General features: G+C 36.7%; 1 protein-coding gene across 22 annotated transcripts in view; it reads left to right on the top strand.

Moving 5' to 3' along the window:
* DLG1 (discs large MAGUK scaffold protein 1) overlaps nt 1–22,262 on the top strand; it is a 140,415-nt gene that overhangs the window by 99,627 nt on the left and 18,526 nt on the right. For all 22 annotated transcript variants that reach the window (XM_064721546.1, XM_064721544.1, XM_064721542.1 and 19 more), the window contains 6 exons: nt 2,204–2,330; nt 4,103–4,259; nt 5,328–5,430; nt 14,607–14,721; nt 21,050–21,226; nt 22,006–22,075. In XM_064721546.1, the coding sequence (XP_064577616.1) occupies nt 2,204–2,330; nt 4,103–4,259; nt 5,328–5,430; nt 14,607–14,721; nt 21,050–21,226; nt 22,006–22,075 (749 nt within the window). The remainder of the gene's footprint in view (nt 1–2,203; nt 2,331–4,102; nt 4,260–5,327; nt 5,431–14,606; nt 14,722–21,049; nt 21,227–22,005; nt 22,076–22,262) is intronic.

Raw genomic sequence — 22,262 nt, 5'->3', positions numbered from 1 at the left:
AAATAAAATATTGGAAGGGAGGGAATAATCAGTTTCTTCACTAGACATGGATGCCTTATCATTTCTTAAATGGCCTAAGTACGGGAAGAGAAGAATATGTAATAACAGTAAAAGACAATAAAGTTTTAATTTTATTGCCTCTTTTAGAAATTATACTTGTGGTTGGTGTCCTCAGTTTACAGGTAATAGGAAAATAATAGGAAATCGTCCATTTTTTCTTTTTGTCTATAACTGTCTTATGTAAAGGAGAGGGTGGATCTGGAAATGGAATTACTTCATAAGAGTCTGACTTTTCCTGTCAAAGCAGGTTGATTTTATGCATGCAGTTTTCTGTTCATCCAAAAGACAGCTCCTTTATCAATTCCACCAGTAATAATATTTACCTGGAAATAGAAGTTTAGACCTTACTTAGCATTCAAAAAGTGATGGCTTGCCTTTTATTTCTGTCACATTTCTCATGAATATGCTTCAGCTATAATTTCCATCTGAAGCAGTTTCAGGGGAGGTGCAGGCACGGTTTAGTGCAGGAGCTCCACAGAGAGCAGCCTCTTTGTGCCTTTATAGCTTTGCTTTCATAGCACTGAGAGCACCACTGAGAAAGGAGCAGACTGTTCCAAGCAAGTAGCACATGTAAAACTTCAGGAAGGATGCAGCCAGTGCTCTTGTGGAACTGTCCACAGGTCTGAAATAATAAACTGTTATATTGATCAATAGCTGACTTTTGTCACAGGGTGAAAGGATAAAAAATATAAAAAATAAGGTAATGTAATAGGTGGTGTGTATGTTTCTGAACACAGTGCAGTTAAAACTGCAAGAACCTGAAAAACAATCAAATGAGAAGTACTGTAAGCCAATGAAAATAGAATTTGTATCTAATCTTTTCCTATAAAATATGCATCATTATGGCTACCATTGGCTTGTTAAAAGCAATTTCAAATTCATGTTGTGGAATGAGATAATTTAGTACAGGAACAGAATGTACAGAGCTGCTATACTGTGCAACAGTTGTTCAGGTTTTTTAATCAGCATCCATTTTCCTCTAGTTGGAAAAGAGATCATAATGTCTCACATTTCATTTTTAGTGCTTTAGCTTTAAAATTTTCTGAGAAAAAACAAAATAACTGTATTTGTGTGGTTTTGTTTTAAGCAAAATGCATGTGAGTTTGAACTGCTGAAGCTGTTAATAGTGGATTTTAATGCTTGCTGATATGTTGACAGTTTTGTGCTGATGCATATGATGCCATGTGAAGAATTTACTACACACAGGTTTACTAGAAATCTAGAACAATACAGGCACAATCCAGCCCAGACTGGGTGGTTTGGAATGTATATGTATATATATATATATAAATAGCAAATATATAATGTGCATATATATATATCAAGACTACTCTTGATAAGTTTGTATATGATCCAAACTTTTTTGAAATGGCTTAAAAAGAAAAAAAACAAAAGGAGAATATGCAGATTACTTCATCAATCTGTGTCATGTATGTTTAGTTAAAGAGCTTTGGATTTATATAAATCCTCAAAGGTCAGCTACCCCATCAGATACAGCAAGTAAGGGCAAAGAGTCTGGCAGCTTTAATAATACTGAATCTGTGAAGAGTCCCCACCCTTCAAGTTTAAGCCTCAAAGTTTGAAGCACGTACGCCAGGAAAAAGCCATTTCCAATTGTAGAACATTCTTTGAAATAGGAAATAGTGGGTATGACTGTGCCTTAATGAGCCCTTCAAATTGATGTGCCTAACTTGGAATTATCATGCACCTTCTTAATTATTTATTGGAACAATTCTCCTGGTGTTGTAGATTTTCCATCAATTGTAATCATTAAGATGCTAAATTTCTTCTGGTATGTGTGTTGTGGTTCAGTTAAAACTTTGCTTCAGTCAAGTTAAAGACAGCTTTAAAACAGATAAATCTCCAGAGTGTTCCCATGGGCTTCAGCTATCCACAGTAACTGTTTTTTAAAAAGTTTTATTTGAGACACAATGAAACTGAAAAATTTGCTCACTGACTTAGTGAGGAGACTGGGGAATGTACAGATTTAACACGCTATTTTAGAACTATGACATTTATAATATATCATTTCAACTGATATGGTTTGTTTTTGAAAGAGGTCACTCCTTTGTTTCATTTCCTCCAGCTCTTTTTTTGGTATTATCCTAATGTCTTTTCTTGTTTTCCTTCCCCCCCTGTGAAGCTTATTCTCAGCCAGTGGATAACCATATCAGCCCATCTGCCTACCTGGGACAGTCCCTGCCCCCAGCATCCCCAGGGAGATACTCGCCAGTTCCCAAGGGAATGCTTGGAGATGATGAGATCACCAGGTAATGAACAACCCAAGGGTCAGATGGATTAGCCAGGGGAGATCCAAAATATGATAGTGGGCAAAATACTTGGGAATGCCATATTTTATTTCAAGAAATAGATGCTAGTTTTTAAGTCTTGTAAATATTGTTGCAAGGATAAAACGATGTATATTTATATGTATATATATACACACGTGCTTTATTTATCAATCCAAGAATACCATTAAAAGCAGAAAGCCCTGGAAATGCTGCATGCATTGACAGAGATTTTTAGGATGGTAATATGAGCAGACCAGAGATTTTCTTATTTTAAAGAGTGTTTGGGTCCTCCCTGCCCCCACAGAGAAGGGTTTGTTTTGATGGACTCTAAATCCAGAAGGGATGGAGAGCTCTTAATCCTTTCCCATTAAGAGACCTTTCATTCCTTCACTGATTCAGTAGATTGCATTAATCTTTTGTTCATCATTGATGATAAAGGGAAGCTCTTGTAATTTTGTTGCCCTTCTGTTCTGTAAGTATAGGGATGTTACCCTGCACTTTCAGTGTGCTGTTGCTGAATTCTGTGTCACACCATCATCTGATATGGCTAATGTCACTCAGATTCCGAGGCAGGGTCCACCCAGGATTGAAACCTAAGTGGCATAATAAGCTGGAGAATTGATTTTAGTGTAGTGGAAGGTAGGATATGTCTTTATACTGATTTTTAACTTAGTATTAGGTAGACATATAAGCCAAAATTATTCTGTCCTGTTGATATCATTATGGTTTTATTGCTTTCCTTTAAAATTACTGTAAAAGACAGTTTTTAGATTTCTTCTAAAATGCAAGGCATATTCAGAAAATGTTTAAATTTTCTTTAACTTACGTTCTCATATTACACTCTCCATCCCAAACAGAGATTTATAAATTTTGTGTTATTTTAAAAGATACTGCATCTTTTTGTTTTCTCTTCTGTTCTGTTTTTGTTTATGTATTGGTGTGATCCAGAACAATATGTATAGAGATTTTCACAATGTAATTTATTTGTAATAAAACAGTACTCTGAAAAAATGAATATAATAGTTAATGGAGGTGAAATTTAAGAAATTGACCTTAAGATGATTCAATTGTTAGTGCAAAAATTGAGTGACTTTTAAAGATTAGACTAGATAATACTTTTTGTTTTGGAAAAGAAAGCAGCTTCTTACTTTATCCTGTAAATTAATAATTAATACCTCCAAATACCTAATGTCCATTAATTGTTCTTTAGTGCTCTCTAGTGATTTTTGAAATGCAGTGCACAGTTTTTCTGCTTTATTAGAAATGTCTTTTTCTGAGATCATTTATGCTTTGCTTGTATTAAATCGAGTAGCAGATAATAGATTTTTGGAAGGAGCCTTTCTGCATTAGAATTTGACTGGCTTTGTCAATATTTTTTCTTTCCTCCCCTCATTCAAATTAGGAGGGGATCCTGTGAACAAAAGTGCAACAACTTGGTTTAGTTTAACGTCTTCAATTGCAGTTGCTTTACTAAATTTGAAAATTGTATCTGAAATGTCACGACCTGCACTGATCTTCTTGAACAATGAGGAAAATATTAAGTAATGACATTTAGTGCTGAATAGGATTGTAGCACAATAGGAATTTATTTATATATTTATTTATACATTTGTACATACTTACAGGTTTGTTCATTTCACCTAATAACAAAGAAGGGATTTTGTTTTGCATCAAGGAACTTTTCTAATTGTTTATTTTACTTTTCTTCATATCTAGTGACCAAGATTTCATATTCTTTTCTTTTCCTTCAGGGAGCCTAGAAAGGTTGTCCTACATCGAGGATCAACAGGTCTTGGTTTCAACATTGTTGGAGGAGAAGATGGAGAAGGAATTTTCATCTCCTTCATCCTTGCAGGAGGGCCAGCTGACCTGAGTGGAGAGCTTAGAAAAGGAGATCGTATAATTTCTGTAGGATTCTTTGTTTCTTTTATTCAAACAGCAAAAAAAGTTTCCCCCTCCCTGCATATTAATACAAAGTAATGACATACAAAAAATGTTATTAACAGAGCTAAATTTGAGATAATGGAACAGATATACTTCCAAACTATCTTTGAGAACTTTAGTCTGCCTCAGTTTCTCATCTATTACCTGATTAAAATAGCACTTCCCTCTCTGAGACATTCAGTGAAGACATTAACTTTTGTAGCTGAGGGTTGTGTCTCAATTGAAAGAATACAGGTTTCAGAAATAACCCTTCTAATGAGGTGGAGATACTTGGCTGCAGTGTCTAAAACTGGGTCTTTACTTCCTGGAGTAACTGCTGAACCTCCTATTGGTCTTAAAAATATGCATCTCATACCTCTCTAAGGACTTCTTCTATAGTAGTATTGAAGGTGATAAATATTTTGTGTTTCTTTGTGAAATTACTTAATTTATGGAGAATCATTTATTTGGGCAATTACATTGTATTTTGGGAGTTATCTAAGAGGGATTATGTCCTTTTAAAAGCTATTACTAAAACTGGTATTAAAGCACATCTTTATTTAGTTTGAACTATGAAAACTGCTCTTGGTCTAAAATGTGGAACACACATTTCTGCTTAATTTTTTGGTGATGCTATTTTTAAATCTGCTGCATTGAAAACAATGCCAGATTCACAGAGGGTGTTGCCTGTCACTGGGTGTGGTGACAGCATGGTCTGTAGGCATTATTTGGGTAAGAAGATCCCTGAACCATCACAAAAAGTAACATTCTCTGTTTCTCCTTAAAAAGAAAAAAAAAAGGCACTCTTAAACAAGAAGAAAATTGACTATTAACTCAGTAATATACTGTGGTGGTCTCAGTAGTTCTTAAGAGGGGTATATGTGAGAGAGGATTTTATTGACTTGATTTCAGGAGCAATGTTAGGAACAGGGGAAATGCACATGGTATGGAAACTAGTTTGTATCCAGTTAATTGTTTTTCCACAGGTGTGTGTTTTGTGGTGATAAACACAAGCATTAATTTTGATGAAGGGCTTTTTTGTATTACTTGTAGGTAAATGGAGTGGATCTAAAATCAGCAACCCATGAACAGGCAGCAGCAGCCCTGAAGAACGCAGGCCAAGCAGTGACTATTGTAGCTCAGTACCGTCCAGAAGGTAAGGGCTGCTTTACACATTCAAGTTCTCTTGTACAAATTGAAGCTCAGAGAAAGATTATCCACAGTGTCCTTCCACCAAACACCTCTTCTGAAAGAAATAATGTTATAGGTGTTGTCACATATATGTTAGCATAATGGCATATGATTGGATTGGGATATCTGTAAGTGTTGCTGCCATGGCTTGCTACATTTCTTGCTTTCACCATTGCAGAATTTCTGGTTTTCAGTAAATATTGCCACTGTCATAACATGAAAATTAATCCAGTAAATCTAGAATTTAATAGAAATACTCTATTGTTCTTTTGTATTTCCAATTGTCTTCATGCTTTAATATGGTGGTTTTATATGCTTTAATAGTAGGAAGATAGAAGACTAATTCCTTCTTTGTGGTGTTGATTCAGATGACCTGAGGAGACCATCAGGTTTTCATTCTTTGATTTCACACTGAGATGTTATTTCTATTTATCCAGCAGTTTCCTCTGGTCCAGATTAGACTGCAGCTGATGCTGATTAACCATCCTTGTGTGTTCTGCAGAACACTACATCATCAATACACATATTTGTCCTCTTGTATTTCTGCAGCACATTTCAAATGCCTCTATTTGAAACTTTAACAATTTAATAGTCCAGAATGAAATGCTTGAGTCTGTAAAATCATCTATTATTGGTGTTACATATACCAAGACATTTTTGTTGTTTTATGAACTGTGATGATCAGCAAATTTCTCCATTTTTGCTAAATTGGTTGGCTTAGCACTGAATCTTCCTTGCAGAGACTTGTGTGTGTGAAACTTTCCTTTGGCAGTACTGTCAAGGGGTAAGTGTCAGTGTTCCTCAGGAGTGGAGCAGGACTGCTGCCTTCATCTGTTGGGTGGCTGATAGCAGCACACTTCAGTTGTTCTTTTATTTCCTCTATCCTGACCTACTCAAATGTTTGAAGCATTAGCTTTCACATTCCCCAATCCCACCACCTGCATCACATCACATCTCTGCCCAGACCCAGGAATTCTGTTCATAGTAAGGCCAAATGATTGGTTTTTCTGCTTCCTGGTCAAATCCCTGCAGCCAGCCCATGTTGCCAATGCCTATATTGTCTCAGGGGCTGTATTTGGTCACATATTCCTTTGCTGTGGTCCAGGATTCATTTTCTAGCAGTGCTCACTCTGAGGCTGCCTTTTAAAGAAAACGGTAAGGTCAGCATTGGCTCTGAAATATTTGCTTTGGCTGTGTGTTACAATTGTCAAGTGTTCAAATATTTCTGTTGATACACATTTGGTCTGTCCTCTGCATGGCTCTTCAGTGTTTTTCAGCTTTTTATGAATAAATGTGTATGTGTGTGTGTTTTTATAATTTTCCTCATTTTTTGTTTCTGCCATTTGGAAACAGGTTAACAGGCATTAAAATATTCATAAAGTTGTTGTTCATTATTGGTGTTTCTCAAATATCTTCATGAAGATGGAGAGCATCAGTTATAACTGCTTGTATTGCATATGTATTTTTTTTATATTTATGAATCCAGCCGGATTTTGTAAAAGATGCTGACAGCTAGGACAGATCAAGGAGATTCTAGACATCCATCAGAGTTCATTATAACTGAGTAAAGAGATTCAGTATGATAGGAGCATTTGGAAGACACTTGGGACTGGCTCACTTCACTCCCTGTTATTGTATATGACAGTTTGTGTGTTCATAGATGTGGTGGGGAATGCTAATTTATGGTTTTACATCCTATCACATTTCCTATTTTCCCATCATAAATTCCCATTTGTCTTTCTCCTCCTATTTTTGGGAAAAGAGGATTTTTGCAAGCAGTTCTGTCATAGGAAAGCCTGAGTTAGGCTGTAGAAAAATGAATCACTGGAAAACTCTTCTCATGCAAAGGCTTCAATTTTCCATGTCTCTCTCTTCAAATCCATGGTAACTAAACTCCTAATTACTGGGTTTGGGGTAGGCTATTATGACTGAATGAAATTGATTTTATTGAATTTGGGTTTAGATTATGTAACCACTGACTTTTCTTTCCCTTAAATCTCCACAATGTTCCTTGGTTATTGAACATTTTTACATTCTTTAAAATGTCTTTCTGGGCATTCCTTTAGTTTCCAGGAGTAATCAGTAAATTTGAGGGATGCCTTCATAAGTTTTTCTACTCCACTGAATTACATTTCAGCAACTTGCCAGCACTCTTTGGAACAGGTAAAAGCCAAACATGGAATGTGAGTGTGTTGTGCTGTTTACAGAAGTGGCTCAAGCATCAGGCACCCCCACAACTGTGCTCAGTTGACCTCAGACTTTCTCCTTGGAAGCTCCAGGTTTTATCTTGCAGCTTGCCAGGAGCTCATGTTGGAAACTGGTCACCTGTTGGGTTGTGCTGGTGCATCCTTCTGTGGTACATGGATGCCATGGGTGTCATACAGAATCTTCCTGGTTGGACACATCAGTGGGTTTGGACCTGTGGGGGCTGGATGCTGCAGAGGGATCTATAGCAGGAGATGAGATAGAGTTTGTGAAACAGGAATTATCCTGTAGAAATGTGGTTGGGAAGTCAGGATGTTGTTCTCATTTTCATCTTTATTTGGAAGCTTTTCCCTATTCCTTTGATGGTACTACAAATTCCTACCTCCTTTCAAGACATCACTCATGAATAAAAAGGGATTTTGCTTTACTGTGAATTCAACTGGAAAAGAAATACTGTGACCTGGAGCAGTTTCAAAGCAAGAAATGTTGTTTTAGTACACAAAATTGGTTTTTTAAGCCATTTTGATTCAGTGGCTTCTGATCCATTTAATTTTCCTGCTGCTCCCTGGCTCTGCAGACACCTCAGTGCCACACTGGTGTGTCTCTGGGTTCCTGCAGAGCCAGGATGGCAAGGGAGAATTGTAATGTTGGTGCAGAGGAATGAGAGGAAGCAGTTTGGATATATGTGAATCTCCTGGCAGGGGGGATTCAGGATGGTCAGCAGTGTGATGGTGCTGCATAGCAGGGACACAGGAACCTGAGTGCCTGAAGGGAATGTAGTGAGGGGAGGAGCAGCAAGGGGGAAGTATAGGACTGCAGAGGAGTACAGTTCTGGGAGGGCTCTGTGTTTCACACTGATACCCATTGTTACATTCATTCAAATGAAAAGGTCATCTGAAATGTGATAATAATGTTGCCTCACAGTTCAGGATTTCTGCACAGTTAGATTTTGCCATTCCAAAAAGGTATGAGGTGCCAGTGGGCTGCCATACCTGTATTGTAGTTTGAGTGCATTTAAGTGTTTAAAAATAATAGACTAGCCAAACAAACATAGTAAAAATATAAAAATATATTTGATTGAATTTGGATAGAAAATAATTTAGTGGGTTAAGCTTTCTATTGTAGTTATGCTCTGCTAGATCAGAACTGAGCTGTACTAAGGATGTGGACAACATTAACTGCAGTTATGTAAACTGTAAGGCCTGCTCTTGGAGAGAGGCTTGAAGAAGGCAGCAGGCCAAGCCTGTTGGCATCAGCAGTCACTCACTGGTCACCTCATCTTTCTCCAAAGCAGGGCAAAATTCAGACAAGCCTGTCATGACAGAAAAGGGTACCAGCCCTTTCTGTTTCCCAAGGATTCACCTGACATACCAAAATTAAAATTATAATTTATTTTCTGAAAGTGGTAAGATGTTTAAGTGATCAGATTAGCTTCATGTTCTTAGGTGATCTGGTGGATCAGTGTAAGATTAGGGGAAGGTGGAACCAGAACATCAAGAGAAGATTTCAAAGTATTTGTGTAAAGCATCTGCTTCTGAACCTACATTATTCATATAGGTAGTGCACGTATTCTTTCAGTTTTATTAATGGAAACTGTGTTTTCTTCATTCTCTCTTGTCTTTAGAACAAATGACTCAAAAGAAAAAAAAAGGAGGAAACACAGAAGTTTTGTTAGAGCTCTGCTCGTTGGCCAGTGTGTGGCTGATTTTTCTATTTACAATGCTGCATTTATGTAATTCAAAAGAGAATAACTAAGCTCTGGGAAATGGTGCCATTTTTGCATGTATAAGCTAAGATTGTTTTCTGAGCATTAGTCTTGAAATATATTGTACATCTTCTGTTTGCAAAAGCCTAGCTGGCGTAGCATGAAGCCAGTAATGCTTGTGCAAAACTTAATTTTCAGTAATTCTTTTTTACTGAGGCTGAGCTTCCCCTGCTGTATAGATGAGGACATGGATTTTCTTAAATAAAGGTGGTTCAAAAGATCAGTGCATCCTGATTTAATAACATGAAAAATTCATTTAAAAAATACTTCAAAAAAGGTTTGCCTTGTTTTGGGGTATGTGGTCCCTGGTTTTCCAGGTTTCTGTTCTTGCTTGTTTTGTACCTGGTTCTACTCATTTGCAAGTAATCTAGATTAGTCAATTAGAGTATTTTCAAAACTGGACCCTTGAAGATTAGGAAAAGGGTTTTGCTATATATAGCCCTGATAGACACTATAAGGCGGCTTACACATGTTTTAATCCCTTAAAACCTCACTCCTACTCTTTAATATACTAAATAAAATTGCTTGTGAATGCTTGCTAAGCCTTCAGCAACATTTTTAGTGGATTCACCTCAGCAGTGAGTGGACCTAGTCTCTTTCTGAGTTTTCCAGGGTGTGTGGGAGGTGTTCTTAACTAAATACAAATGCAGTTTTTCTAATCTTTTGAAATTCCTTGGCACAGGCTTTCAAGTGATTAATGAGATACAAGCTCATTAAACATTAGAGTATATAGAAGTCACCAACAGCATGTGGAATTCATTCTGGTCTGTCTTCGGCAATGTTCATATCAAATGACAAGCATTGCAGCCAAATATCTCCTCAAAAATGATTTATGACATTTTTATTGTGGTCTATGCATTTTAAAAGAAAAATGGCAGGTCAATACAGAATCAGTATGATGGTGGCCATCCTAACTAGCAGACTCCATTTCTCTCTTTGGAGGCACCATGGAAAGGAAAATTGAATATTCTGCAAGTTGAGAAAAGACTAAAAATCAGTAGTTATATAAAATTGTCAGCACAAGAGTCCTGCTTAGACAGATCCAAGAGGCCCTGCTAAAGAGGGCTTTCCATAGACAGATGGGAAGAGGGAAGCAAGGGGCATACTTTTTTAATGAAAGTGAACTGTTTCAGCTCTACGTGGGTTCGCTGCATGTAAGAGTCTCTGCCATCTGTTCCCTGTGCGCACATCCCGGCTTCCTTCAGTCGCTGCTCCTCCTGTGCTGTGTGCTGAATTCCCATCCCTTGGGCAGCCTTCTGCTCTCCTGCCCAATTGCTGGAATGTGTGTGTTCCAGACTGGATGCATTTCCATTGCAGCCATGTTTTCCTCTCCCCCTGCCTGCACAGACAGTTTTTCTCTGGATCTGTGTTTTGTTGCCCATCAGATGGGCAGTCCAGGAGAGTTCCATTGATCAGATCCTTTCTGGACTTCTGATTTTCTGTTCAAGTAAATAGTGACGTTAAAAATATTACAGATTTCTAGGTGAAATCACTTTAGCAGCTTGGAATCAGAGTAATCTTCTAGGATTTGCTAATCTTCCCTCCTTTTTGTTTCTTGCTGTGGAATACATGCAGACATACAGCAGATTTAGTCTAGTTTTGCACCATCTGCTTATACTGGTGTAATTTTAAAGTTTAAACTTGAGCCCAGATGTATTCATCCTCTGTTCTTAACAACTGATTATGTGTCAACCAGAGTAGGCTTTGGGTTTTTTGCTTTGGTGGTGGTGGGGTTCTCTTGGATAAATGCCATGAATTGAAGCAGGAGGTGCTTGTGTTTCCTTGATCTCGCTGTTATGTCAGTAGATACTGTTCACTCCCTGCCTCTAAACTTCATGGGAACTTTGAGAAAATTCTAGTCAAGAAAAGATGCCCTTATTCCAATGCTCTTATTTGATTGTGTTCTGGTAGTGTTGTGGTAGTTTTGCTGCCTGCTATCCTTTATTTGATGTATATCAGCGGCAGCTTTCCTAAAATTGAGACCTTAAAAGTTGATTCTGAGTGAGGTTTCATTCACTGCTGTTGCATATACATCTGGTTTTGGAGCCTGACCAAATTCTTACTGAAAGTATTGAGAGGTCGGATTGTGTGGTTTTCTTTTGGCTTTGAATTTCTTTTTGTGTGGGTGTCTGTGTTTCTATGTACCACCATAGTTCTTATTAAAACAGTATTTCAGAATTTCAGTGTTTTGAAGAGTGTGGAAATTGGAAGCATATTTGTAGATGGAGTTCCAGTGGCCAGCCTGCTTCATTTGGGTTAAAATCACTTTTACCTTTTCATTTAAACAGCTTATGCCCTTTCTGTTACCCTGATAACTCTACACCAGAAATCAAATGCATTCCTTCCCTGCCAAGCTCTTCATTTCCTGTTGACCAAGAAAGCAGAGTGTCCTTTTCATCTTGTTCACTATGCCTGTTCCAGCTCTAAATTTCTGGAATGTTGACATGACAAAACTTTCTTTAAAAGTTAAATATTTATATGCGCATTGTATGATTTTGTCACAGCCAGGTGGGGTTTCTTGTGTTGTTCACTGTGATTTAGAGGAACAAATATCAAATTTGTCATACACTATATATGGCTATTATTCATAGCATAAGAAAGAAAGGCATTGTAAAGAAAATAATTCTCTAGTATTTATGAGAATCTAGGCATGATAAGCTGAAGGAGAGTAAGAGATTGAAGATGCAAAAGACACTTAATATCCAACTCTTCTTAATCACAGAGATAGAAATATAACCTGTCCTAGACACATTATAACCTCTTCTAGATAAATTAGCAGAGTTCACACTTTGCTTCCTAAAGCTGATGTTGAACCAACCCTACTTTGTCAGCAGGGCACAGGTGCTGATCCTCAGAAAAGCAGACTAACACTGCTTTTCTGGTGCTATCAAGAGTCCTGTTGCTGTGTTATTTTCTGTCTCCAGCATTAGTTTCAGTAGCACTATACCTAATATTAAGGTTTCTTTTTTTAAAAGCCTGTGTACTTTTTAGCTCCAAACCAAACGATGGTGAGAATTCTATTCATCCTGTTCCTCCCAAAACCTTCTGTTAAGAGAAAAGTAACTCAACTTTTAGCTAGCTCTACATCAGTAGAGCTTACCAGATTCTGACTGCACAGTGCTTAAGCTTCTCCTAAATATGAAATTTCTTGGCACTCCTTTTTGAACATAAAGCCTTCTCAGTCCCAGCCCATTAGTTTCCTTTTTTTGCTTTATTCATATGGCAGGAGCCTCTGTGGTGAAATTATTCTCCTCCTTACTCCTACAGATGTCCCTGTCACTCATTCAGCACTTACTTCCCAGGAGTTCTGATGAGAAAAATTAACTTAGTTCAGGAAGCTGCAAGACCAGCAGATGAAATATAGGATAGAGTCAAGCAATACTGGGAAATGGCTTCCCTGGTAACTCTCTTATATCTGTGTGCTGCATAGGAGGAAGTCTGATTCTTCGATAAAATGGCATGATACAGAAATTTGAATTTTTTCCAGTAGCTATTACAAAGAGTTGCAGATATTTTTAGTATTGAACAAGCTGTAGGACAAGGCTGGGATTATCTGATCTTTTCCATGCTTGCTTTCCTTTCACACAGGGGCATACAAAAATCTTTTAGGTTTATAGTTTCTTGATTACAAATGAGTAAAATGAGGTGACTTACCCAAGGCCCTGCAGGGCAGCAGTAGCACAGCAGGAGTGGGCTGTTCTCTCACTGCATCTGAGCCCTTCCCCTAAAGAATGCTGCTTTCTAAAAAATGTTGTTTTCTCACATTCCTCTTTGGTTACTATCCTGTCATCTTACATTCTTTTGTTATTAGTGATAGCATCCGTAGTGGTGGAAATAATGGTTTTGATTCTCTTGTCAAACAACCTCAGCTGTTTGGTTTAGTGCTGGTAAAGAGTTTGATCTGAACTTCACTTGTAAACAGACACTTGGTGCTATTTTAAAAACTAGGGTATCTTAAAAGCTACTGGCTTTTGCTTGTAAAGGACAAAAGTTAGGGTTATTGAAGAGACTCTTCATGTTGTCATAATCTGAACAGGGTTAATTATAGATGCTATCGGTGCTCTCTGTATGAGTATGTGGGGAGAAAGGGCTGCAGAACATAATACGATAAAACATTCACAGTTTTTAGATGGCTGTTGAAGGAACCTTTGTTTAGACATTTTCTCAAGATTTTTTATTTTAGAGTCCTTTCTCAGTCATGCACTTCCTGAAGAATCTGGTGCCCAAAGGCAGTGAGGGTGCAGCTCAGGAGAGAGCTCAGTGCCCGCTCCAGCAGCTGCTGGCGGCACACACGCCCTGGCTCTGCCAGTGTTGACTTGTTATAATCTGGCATCACGTGGTCTCCTGGGGAAGGTGGTGGCTGCACAACATTTCCTTTGACTAGGAAGGGTTTACAAGTGGATCTCTTGATCCTGAAGTCCAAACTATTCAGCTGAAGGAAAAACTTATTTGCTCTGAGTTCGTATTTTATGCTGACGGCATGTAAGTACCTCACTTCAGGAGATGTTTGTCCTGAAGAAGCAATTTTCCTGGCTGCCTTTGTAGCTAAAATCAAGTGCATTTAGCATAGTTTTATTAGTACATGGTGCTGCTTAAGAACACAATCCGTTTTTCCAGGATTAACATTGGACATAATTCTGTGGGGGCAATTTGAATCTCTAATGCCGTTTACAAGTGGACTGAAATTCATGCCAGAATTCTGGATATTTTTTTTTCCTTCCTGAGCTTTCAGAGGAATATGGTCTTATTTCAGAAGATGTTTTGCTTATTTCCCACCTTGTAGTGTTAAATTCTTTATCTCAATCAAATCCAGTCATTTTGAAGTACAGACATTTCTCATTTCTATTTCTTAACATTTAAAATTTAAAAAATGTAGTTCTTGGTTATAAACATATATTTCACATATATGTTCTGAAGTTTCCTTTCTGTCATGGGTTAAAATTAATCTCTAACTGCCTTTTTATTACTATGAAGTTGATAATTATTAGTAGAAATGTTTGTCTTCATTTGAAAAAAATAGTTACTGTGAACTATAGATTATAATCACAGAATTTTGAAGTATAATATTCTTGTATATTTTCTTTGCCTAATCAAAATTATTTCAGATTTTCTTTCAGTTTAATTGCTGAAATTTGGCAGGAAATTAATTGCCATGCCTGTCTTTGTTACAGAATACAGTCGTTTTGAAGCTAAAATCCATGATTTACGGGAGCAGATGATGAACAGTAGCATTAGCTCAGGATCAGGCTCTTTGCGAACCAGCCAGAAGAGATCCCTCTATGTCAGGTAATTATCTTTTTCATAGCATTGCTACCGGCTTTTCCTGCTTTCTCTAGACTTACTCTTTTGGTATTTGGCTTTCATACAATTATTTACCAAGTACTAACAAAGGGATACTTATATGTAAATATAATAAAAATAAAGCTGTATTTAGACTGATTAATGTAATATAGTTGAAAAAGTAGTAATATCCCTGAGAACTCTATATGAACTTTGAAGAATGGTGCTATTGTTTCCTTTTTGTCCTTTGATTTGAGAGAGATGATAATCCTTCTGCAAAAACATATATTTCTTCTTTAAGTCAGTGTATGTCAAGTCTTAAAAACTTAGTTCAGTTTGTGGTTTTGTGACAGCAGTCTTCACATTCTCCCTTATTCAGTACTTGAGTTCAAATTTATAGTCTTCTCTTTCTTAATGTTTGACAGATTTCCATCTTAGTTCCTTCAGATTACTTTAGTTGTTTTCTTGGCTTTATTGAGGAACCTTATTTCTCTATCCGATTGAATTTTGTTATGGAATATTTTTCCATGGTAACCAAGAGAGAAAATGCAAAGCAAATGAACTGAGTATAACTCATTAATTTATTCATATCAAATTAAACATAAAGGAGGCTGAAAGGAAGTGGAAACATAAGAGCATGAAGCAGATGAGAAAATAGGTGGTTTCACAAGGAAATTATGGCAGTGTGCAGCTTATTCATGTGTCACTCAACTCCTACATCAGTTACCGTGTACTGATAAAGCATAACATTTCAAGTATGGAACGTGGGTAAAAGGATTGCATTTTAAAAAATAAATTGGGTTTTGAGTTCTTCAAATCAGCTCATCTCTGGATTGAGTCAGTAGCCTCTTGGTAGGAGCCAGAATGTTTCAATAGAGCAGGTAAGCCTTCAAGTAGTTCTGGTGTTTGGGTTAAACGTGATTTAAAATGTTGTAGGACCTCACCAGTTTACCTCCAAAAAGTAAGCAGGCTCAGGTGCTGTTGACTTTTCCCATCGAAAGCTGATGGTGCTTTGTTCATGGTGTGTTCTGTCTGCTGAGCTGTGGGAAGGGAAGCAGGTCATACACCAAGCAGTTCCCTGAGTAATTGCATTGATGCTGAGGAAAGTCACGGTCCTTTGGAATATTTCTGAATGCTTGACACAAATGTAGCTAAATACTCACAGGGCTTCTGTTTAGCTTGACTCTAGCAGGTAGTTTCTGTGTTTTGACCTATTGTTTTAGTAGCTGGATTCTGTTTTCTCAGATCTGAGCCTACATTTTTTTCTTCTTCTGTTTGTCTTAAATATTTTGGGGGTCAAAATTTAAATCTCTAAAAATAAATGGCTTAAATAGTAAGGGTCAGTGCTTAATACCACAGTTACCCATATCTTTGAATTTCCAGGTAGGTAAGTGTACATATGGATATTGTGCCAAGATCTTCATTTCCATAATCCCAAGATCTATTGCTTTAGCTCTCATCATATACCTAAGCCCAAACAATTCCAAATGCTTTTATTTTGCTTGGTCAGCTATAGCCTGATTAGGTTCTAAACCCCTTATGCTCATGTTCACATATCTGATATTTTGACCCACTGACAAGCAGTTTCTCTTTATGTGGCTTTTATTCTACTGATGGAAGTTGTTGAGCTTTTGACTTTGCCAGCTGCTGCAGAACTTGCAGCCTTCTCCAGGCTGCTGGCAGAAGCCTTGTGGGAACTGGTTTCACTGAAAGTTTTTGAGGCTCAATATTCAGTGTTGGTATAAGTCAGTGCAAATATCTAAAATGCAAAAATTTCTCAACAAAAGTACTTTTCTACCCACATCTCTTTACAGAGGGTGCTGCTAGGGCTTTTGGGATCTGCTTGTGTCATCACACCAAAAGCTGCCAAATACTGGGAGGCAGCTTAGTATGCACAGAAAGGGTTCTCATCTGTTCTGTCTTGTTTCTGATGTAATTTTGACCCCATTGAAGTAACTTTTATGAATATTTTCACATATTGCTAGATACTGACAGAACATGTTACTTACCCACTTTATTTCTTATTATAAGTCACTCTGGTATAGTCATACTGTACTTTTAATTAAATTCAAAGCCAACTTTAATAACTTCAGATATCTTTTTTCAATAGTGCTGGGTTTTGGATATGCCTTAAAGGATGCCAGTTATGTAACAAAATGCTGAATTGAATGGTAAATCCACCAGTAAAATGTTTATAGGCATTCAATCACAATTTCAGAAAAGCTATTAAATAAAAATACCATGAAAATCATCTCTGCTGCTTTCTCAAAATCAAATTAGGAAATAAAATCAGATAGATCATTGTATCCCTGTAAACATGATATCTTTAAAACTAGTCTGCCTGTAAACAGCATTTTTTGGTATTATGTAATATTAAGGAAAAGGCAATTGTGTTTGCCCAAAAATACAATTTGGAGTAAAATGGCAGATTTTTCTTTGTAATTGTATCTATATCAAAAAATGATGCACAGCAATTTGGAAAACAGCCCTTGGAGAGCAATCCAAATAGAGCAATTCAGCAGCAGCTGACTCCATTTGCATGTCCTACTGTCCCCCACACACCACTCCCCCTGTCCCCAGCTAATTCAGATGTACTGATGTGTCTTCTCTTATTTTGCTTTATATTTCTTCTGGTCTTTGTTCTGTGACAGATTCTCTCATAATGTTTCTGGGTTTGCATCTGATCTATGTCTATATAGATATATATGCTCACCTGGAGATTCTAAAAGCACATGTGAGATACCTTCATGGTATCAAGTTTCTGTGATAACACATGGAGTGAGAGTAAATCTGTTCCATATTTAATCTTATCTTCTGGCAAGTCTCAGTCTGCAATGTGTGCAGCATTCAAAATCAAAAATTACATTTACCTTTGTGCATTTTTCTGATCAGCACAGTACATTCCAAATTCAAACAATGGCACTGATTTGTGCTTGAATCACAGCAAAAAATGATTGTCTCCACGTTGAAGAAACTTAACAGTTTTACAATGACTAAGAAATTTTACCTAAGTCCTTTGGAAAAATAAGATTTGCTATTAGCAGCAGGCTAAGTGTACTTGTCTGCTGCCTTCTTTATGGTATTCTCAGATTTCAAACAGTAAGTTTCAAACAACTTTCCCAAAAACTCAGAAAAAGAGAACCTTCTTTACAAGCTGACCTTCATTTATTGTGAAGTGGTAAAATTAATTAATTTTTAATGAAATTGAACATAGAGCTGCTTTTGCTGAAGGAATTCCTGGTTGCTTTGTTTATTGAAGAAATGCTTTGGTGGAATTTGGTCAACAGCCTATGACACTGAAACTAATGAGTGTGGCAGGTAAAAAGATACTCTGGAAAATTTGGCTTTGTTACACAGCCATTACGTTTTTGGCTTTGAAGCATAAACACTCATGAAATATGCAACCTAATTTCAATTTCTCTAGACTTATGGGTGAAGGAGCTGAGATACCTTTTCAGTGCTCTTGGGTTCCTGAGTAATGCAAAGTGAAATAAAAGAGAGGACTTGGTGCTTTCTCTAGAAAATATTTTTAAGACTTTCCATTTAAACTCAAATAAAACTTTACAGTAAATATCATGGATCTGCATTCAAAACAACAGTTGATGAGGATTGCTAAATTTATTTTTAAGTTAATTTGTGTTTATAATTTGCAATAACTAAATGTATACATGGCATTTTTAATCTGTAATGAAAGTCCCCATGCAGGAAGTTAATAGAACCATATTTTTTATATTCCAGCTTGTAGATAACTGCATCATCTGGGCTGTGAAGTGATTTCTTGGTTGATGATGTGCCAGGCATAGAGGAAAAGCCATGTTAGTCACTTGGAATCAAAAGATATTCTTGTTAATTCTGTTTGCTTTTGAGGTCATTTATAGGATCATTAGCAGTTAGTGGTATTCCAATAAATGTTAGCTGCATAGTTTGGTCACTATTATGTGACACCCTAAATGATCTTTTTATACAACTATTTTCATCAGCTTTGACTTTTTTGCCCAATAAAATTATTTTTCTTGAAGTGACTTTACCAGAGAAAATGTGTTTGATGAAACTGCCTTTAATTGTGCAAAACCTGCTCAGTGTAACCATTTATCTTGTGGGAAAAGCGCAAGTTGGCAATAATGGCTTTATCCATTTCTGCTTCCATTTCACTCCTGAGCGTCTTTTCTCATGCAGTCAACATATATGTTAATGCTGTTAGGCCAAGCGCACAGCTTTTATAAATTTATATGCAAACTCAAAAATAGAAGTAAAAAGTGGAGCTGGTGAAAATCATTGCTTGAATGCTAACAAGAAATCTCAGGAAATAAATGTCACGATGCATGTAATTAATTCAGTGAAAATGTATACAACTTGAATCTGCATTGAAAGTACATACTGGATTATGTGCAGTTTATTTTGAGATATGAAATTACATTTGTCCAGAGTGTTGAACAAACGTGCAGAATAAATATGGAGGAATAGCTACTTTCCATCTGTATCATTTTCTTACCTGCAATATTTTGGCTATGGAAAAAAAAATTAAAAATAAAATCAAAATCTGAGTTTTTTAAAAATAATCAGGATATCTATCTTAAGTATGCTGTGGAATTAACCCAAAATATCTTATTACGAAGGTTGCACTGCTAAGGAAGGTGGTATTTCAACCTCCAAGGTATTTCAAATTTGAAGGTCTGAATTTGCTTATAAATTTAAACCAAAGGTACTGCAGATTCAAGTATAAGGTTCTTAATCTCTGTTTAAGTATAAGGCTCTTCAACATTTTGAAGCCATTTAAAAATTTCTGTCTTTTTTTTAGACATTCTAAAAATCTTCATTAAAACCTTTAATCCTTTAGGATTTTTTTAAAAATATTTTATAGCCTAAGAAAGGTATGTTGTCTTAAGCAGCTCTGGTTTTGCAGTAGATGCTGAAAATGAATTGGTATGACAGAATATTTTGAGTTTTTTCCCTGTAAACAACTTGTTATTGGTTATGAACACATACAGATCACTCAGTGCTTGAGGAAGCAAAATTTACAGAGCTGAAGAACATTTTGGAGCAAACAGGTTTTGACTTTCTGTGATATTAAAAATCTAGCAGAAAAAGGTATGTAAGACCAGTGTTCAGAATGAAGAAACAAGCTGAATTTGGACAAGGAAAATGACACCCTTTAATATCATCACAGTGTGATCTCTTGGTACTGTTTTGGCTTGGTATCGAGTAAGTTCAATTCAGGTATTGTTCACAAAGTGCAGCACTGACAGCACGTGAGCTTGGCAGATTAAATAATGTTGAGGATTTTTTGAACTGTGTCATGCAAGCATTTATTTCACATAGGTGAGGTTCATGAACTATTTTCAAATGTGAAAGAAGTCCTTTAGAAGGCAGAACCTGAGCAGTATCTCTTGCTGTTTGCTAAGAGACTCCTGTCATCTTTCATTTCCATGTCCTCATTAAACCCTCAGCTGCGCCAGGGAGAAACAGACTGCAGATATCTTCATTTCCTCAGGGAACTTGTCCAGGTAGAAAATGATCCAAAAGGCAGAAAAGATATGACTTGTAAACTAGATCAGTTCCATATCATGGTGGACCATGTGCCTTTCCAGACAATTGTGCTTTCTTAAGCAAAAAGGGGAACAGGATTCAGTTGCATAAACCAGTGTTGCTGCCAGAGGAAAAGTTAATAAAACTGTAGTCATGCAGCTGCTGCTCAGGTATTGTGAGTGCCTTTTATTTGAAAACAGGCTTACCTTAGGAAAAAGGGTGACATTCTCTCGAAATGGTCAGGAAATTCCTAAAAGAATGTGCTTAAGGTTCTCTGCCTTTGGGTACTATGGTACAAAGTGGTGAGCAGGTCATATTTCTTAAGTTATTTTTCCTGTGAGCAATATACTGATGATACTGACTTTTATTTTAAAGACAGTACTAAACTGTACTAAATTACTAAATAGTTTATAACTTGATATGGAAGTGTACTTTACAGAATTTTGACTGTGCTCTATGCTTTAAATACTTGCTTATCATTTTTTATTCTAGGCTGACATGTAACTTGCTCTGTGCGAAGTACTTATTGAATTGCAGTAGGTGTCTCCTGTAGAGCTTTTGTAAAGCACTAGAAGTTTGCTCTGGATCAAGTATTTTCACATTCATTAAAGCTTAGAAGTGTGTGGGGGTACTGTACTACACATTCTGTGTGTGTATGAGAGAGTGTTGAGCCTTCTTGTAAGTACCTGTCAGAATGATGCAATAATTTATGAATAGCACAGGCAGCTTGCTTCATATTTTGTGCTATTCATACTCTCCTGGTTTTTCTTGCCTTTTTTCTATGTTTAATTCTTTCTTTTCAATGTAGAGCTCTTTTTGATTATGACAAGACTAAAGACAGTGGCCTCCCAAGTCAAGGACTGAACTTCAAATTTGGCGATATTCTCCACGTCATTAATGCTTCTGATGATGAATGGTGGCAAGCACGGCAGGTAACTCCAGATGGAGAAAGTGATGAAATTGGAGTTATCCCAAGCAAACGGAGGTATGGCTCACTTCATTGACTTGGAGATGTCTGTTATTAAACACCTGATCTCATTAATACATATATTGTATATGCTTTTCTCTTTCATGTTAATTCTGTACCACATCAGCCACTTGTTTGATTCTTTTGTTTTTAAGTAACCTGTAGTAGAATTCTCATTTACTCAATGAAAGGTTCATTAAAACCCCATTTAGCCCTAGGAGTTGTGTGCTGAAGTTAATAAAGGTGGTCCACATCCACCTCTGTTCTCACTGTAAGCTGTGGGTTTAATATCAGATGATTATCCATTTGTGTATGAAAAGGTGCAAAGTGTCAATGAATTTTATTCAAGTCATGACACTATCATGAATTCTTTCTACCCAGAACATGGAAAACTGGAAAAACATTCTTTGGTAGCCAATGGAGATGAGGTTTTTGTTGGCATACTGGAGTCTCAAAGAAGAGTTTAGGTGCTCTGAATCTTAGTATCTGCTATTGATTGATAGTTGAGGCTGTTCACTTACTATATTGTGTTTCCTCTTTGCACTCTCTGGATTTATTGAACATGCATAGCCACAAAATACTTCCTCATAATTCCAAATAATATACTTCCAAATAATTCCACAGAGCATCACTTGAGAAATAACAGTTTTCCATTAGCAGGCTTCCATTTTCTGAATGTGTCATAAGCAATAAAATATACAAAAGGTACACCAATACGCTTCTGCTATAACAAGTGCTAACTTGAAGTTCTGCAGTTTTGCTGATTTCTGACATTTTTGTGTGTGTTTTTGTGGTAGAGTTGAGAAAAAAGAACGAGCCCGTTTGAAGACAGTGAAATTCAATTCCAAAACAAGAGGAGATAAAGGGGTGAGTTAATTTAGTGTTAATTACACCTGGCATTGTGAATGGTAACATTTTTCTGCGATTTTGTGTGTGGAGAATCACTTTCAGATTTGAGTGAAAAGAGTAAATTCTGTCAAATAGAAATTAAATAATTCTGAGCACCAAAGCAGACTTTAATTGCCAAAACACTGCAAATTATTTAAAGGATTAG

This window comes from Zonotrichia leucophrys, chromosome 9 (genome assembly GCF_028769735.1).
Source record: "Zonotrichia leucophrys gambelii isolate GWCS_2022_RI chromosome 9, RI_Zleu_2.0, whole genome shotgun sequence".
Lineage (NCBI taxonomy): Eukaryota > Metazoa > Chordata > Aves > Passeriformes > Passerellidae > Zonotrichia > Zonotrichia leucophrys.
The sequence above is the reverse complement of the archived record's forward strand: the minus strand, read 5'-3'. Positions and strand labels throughout refer to the sequence as shown.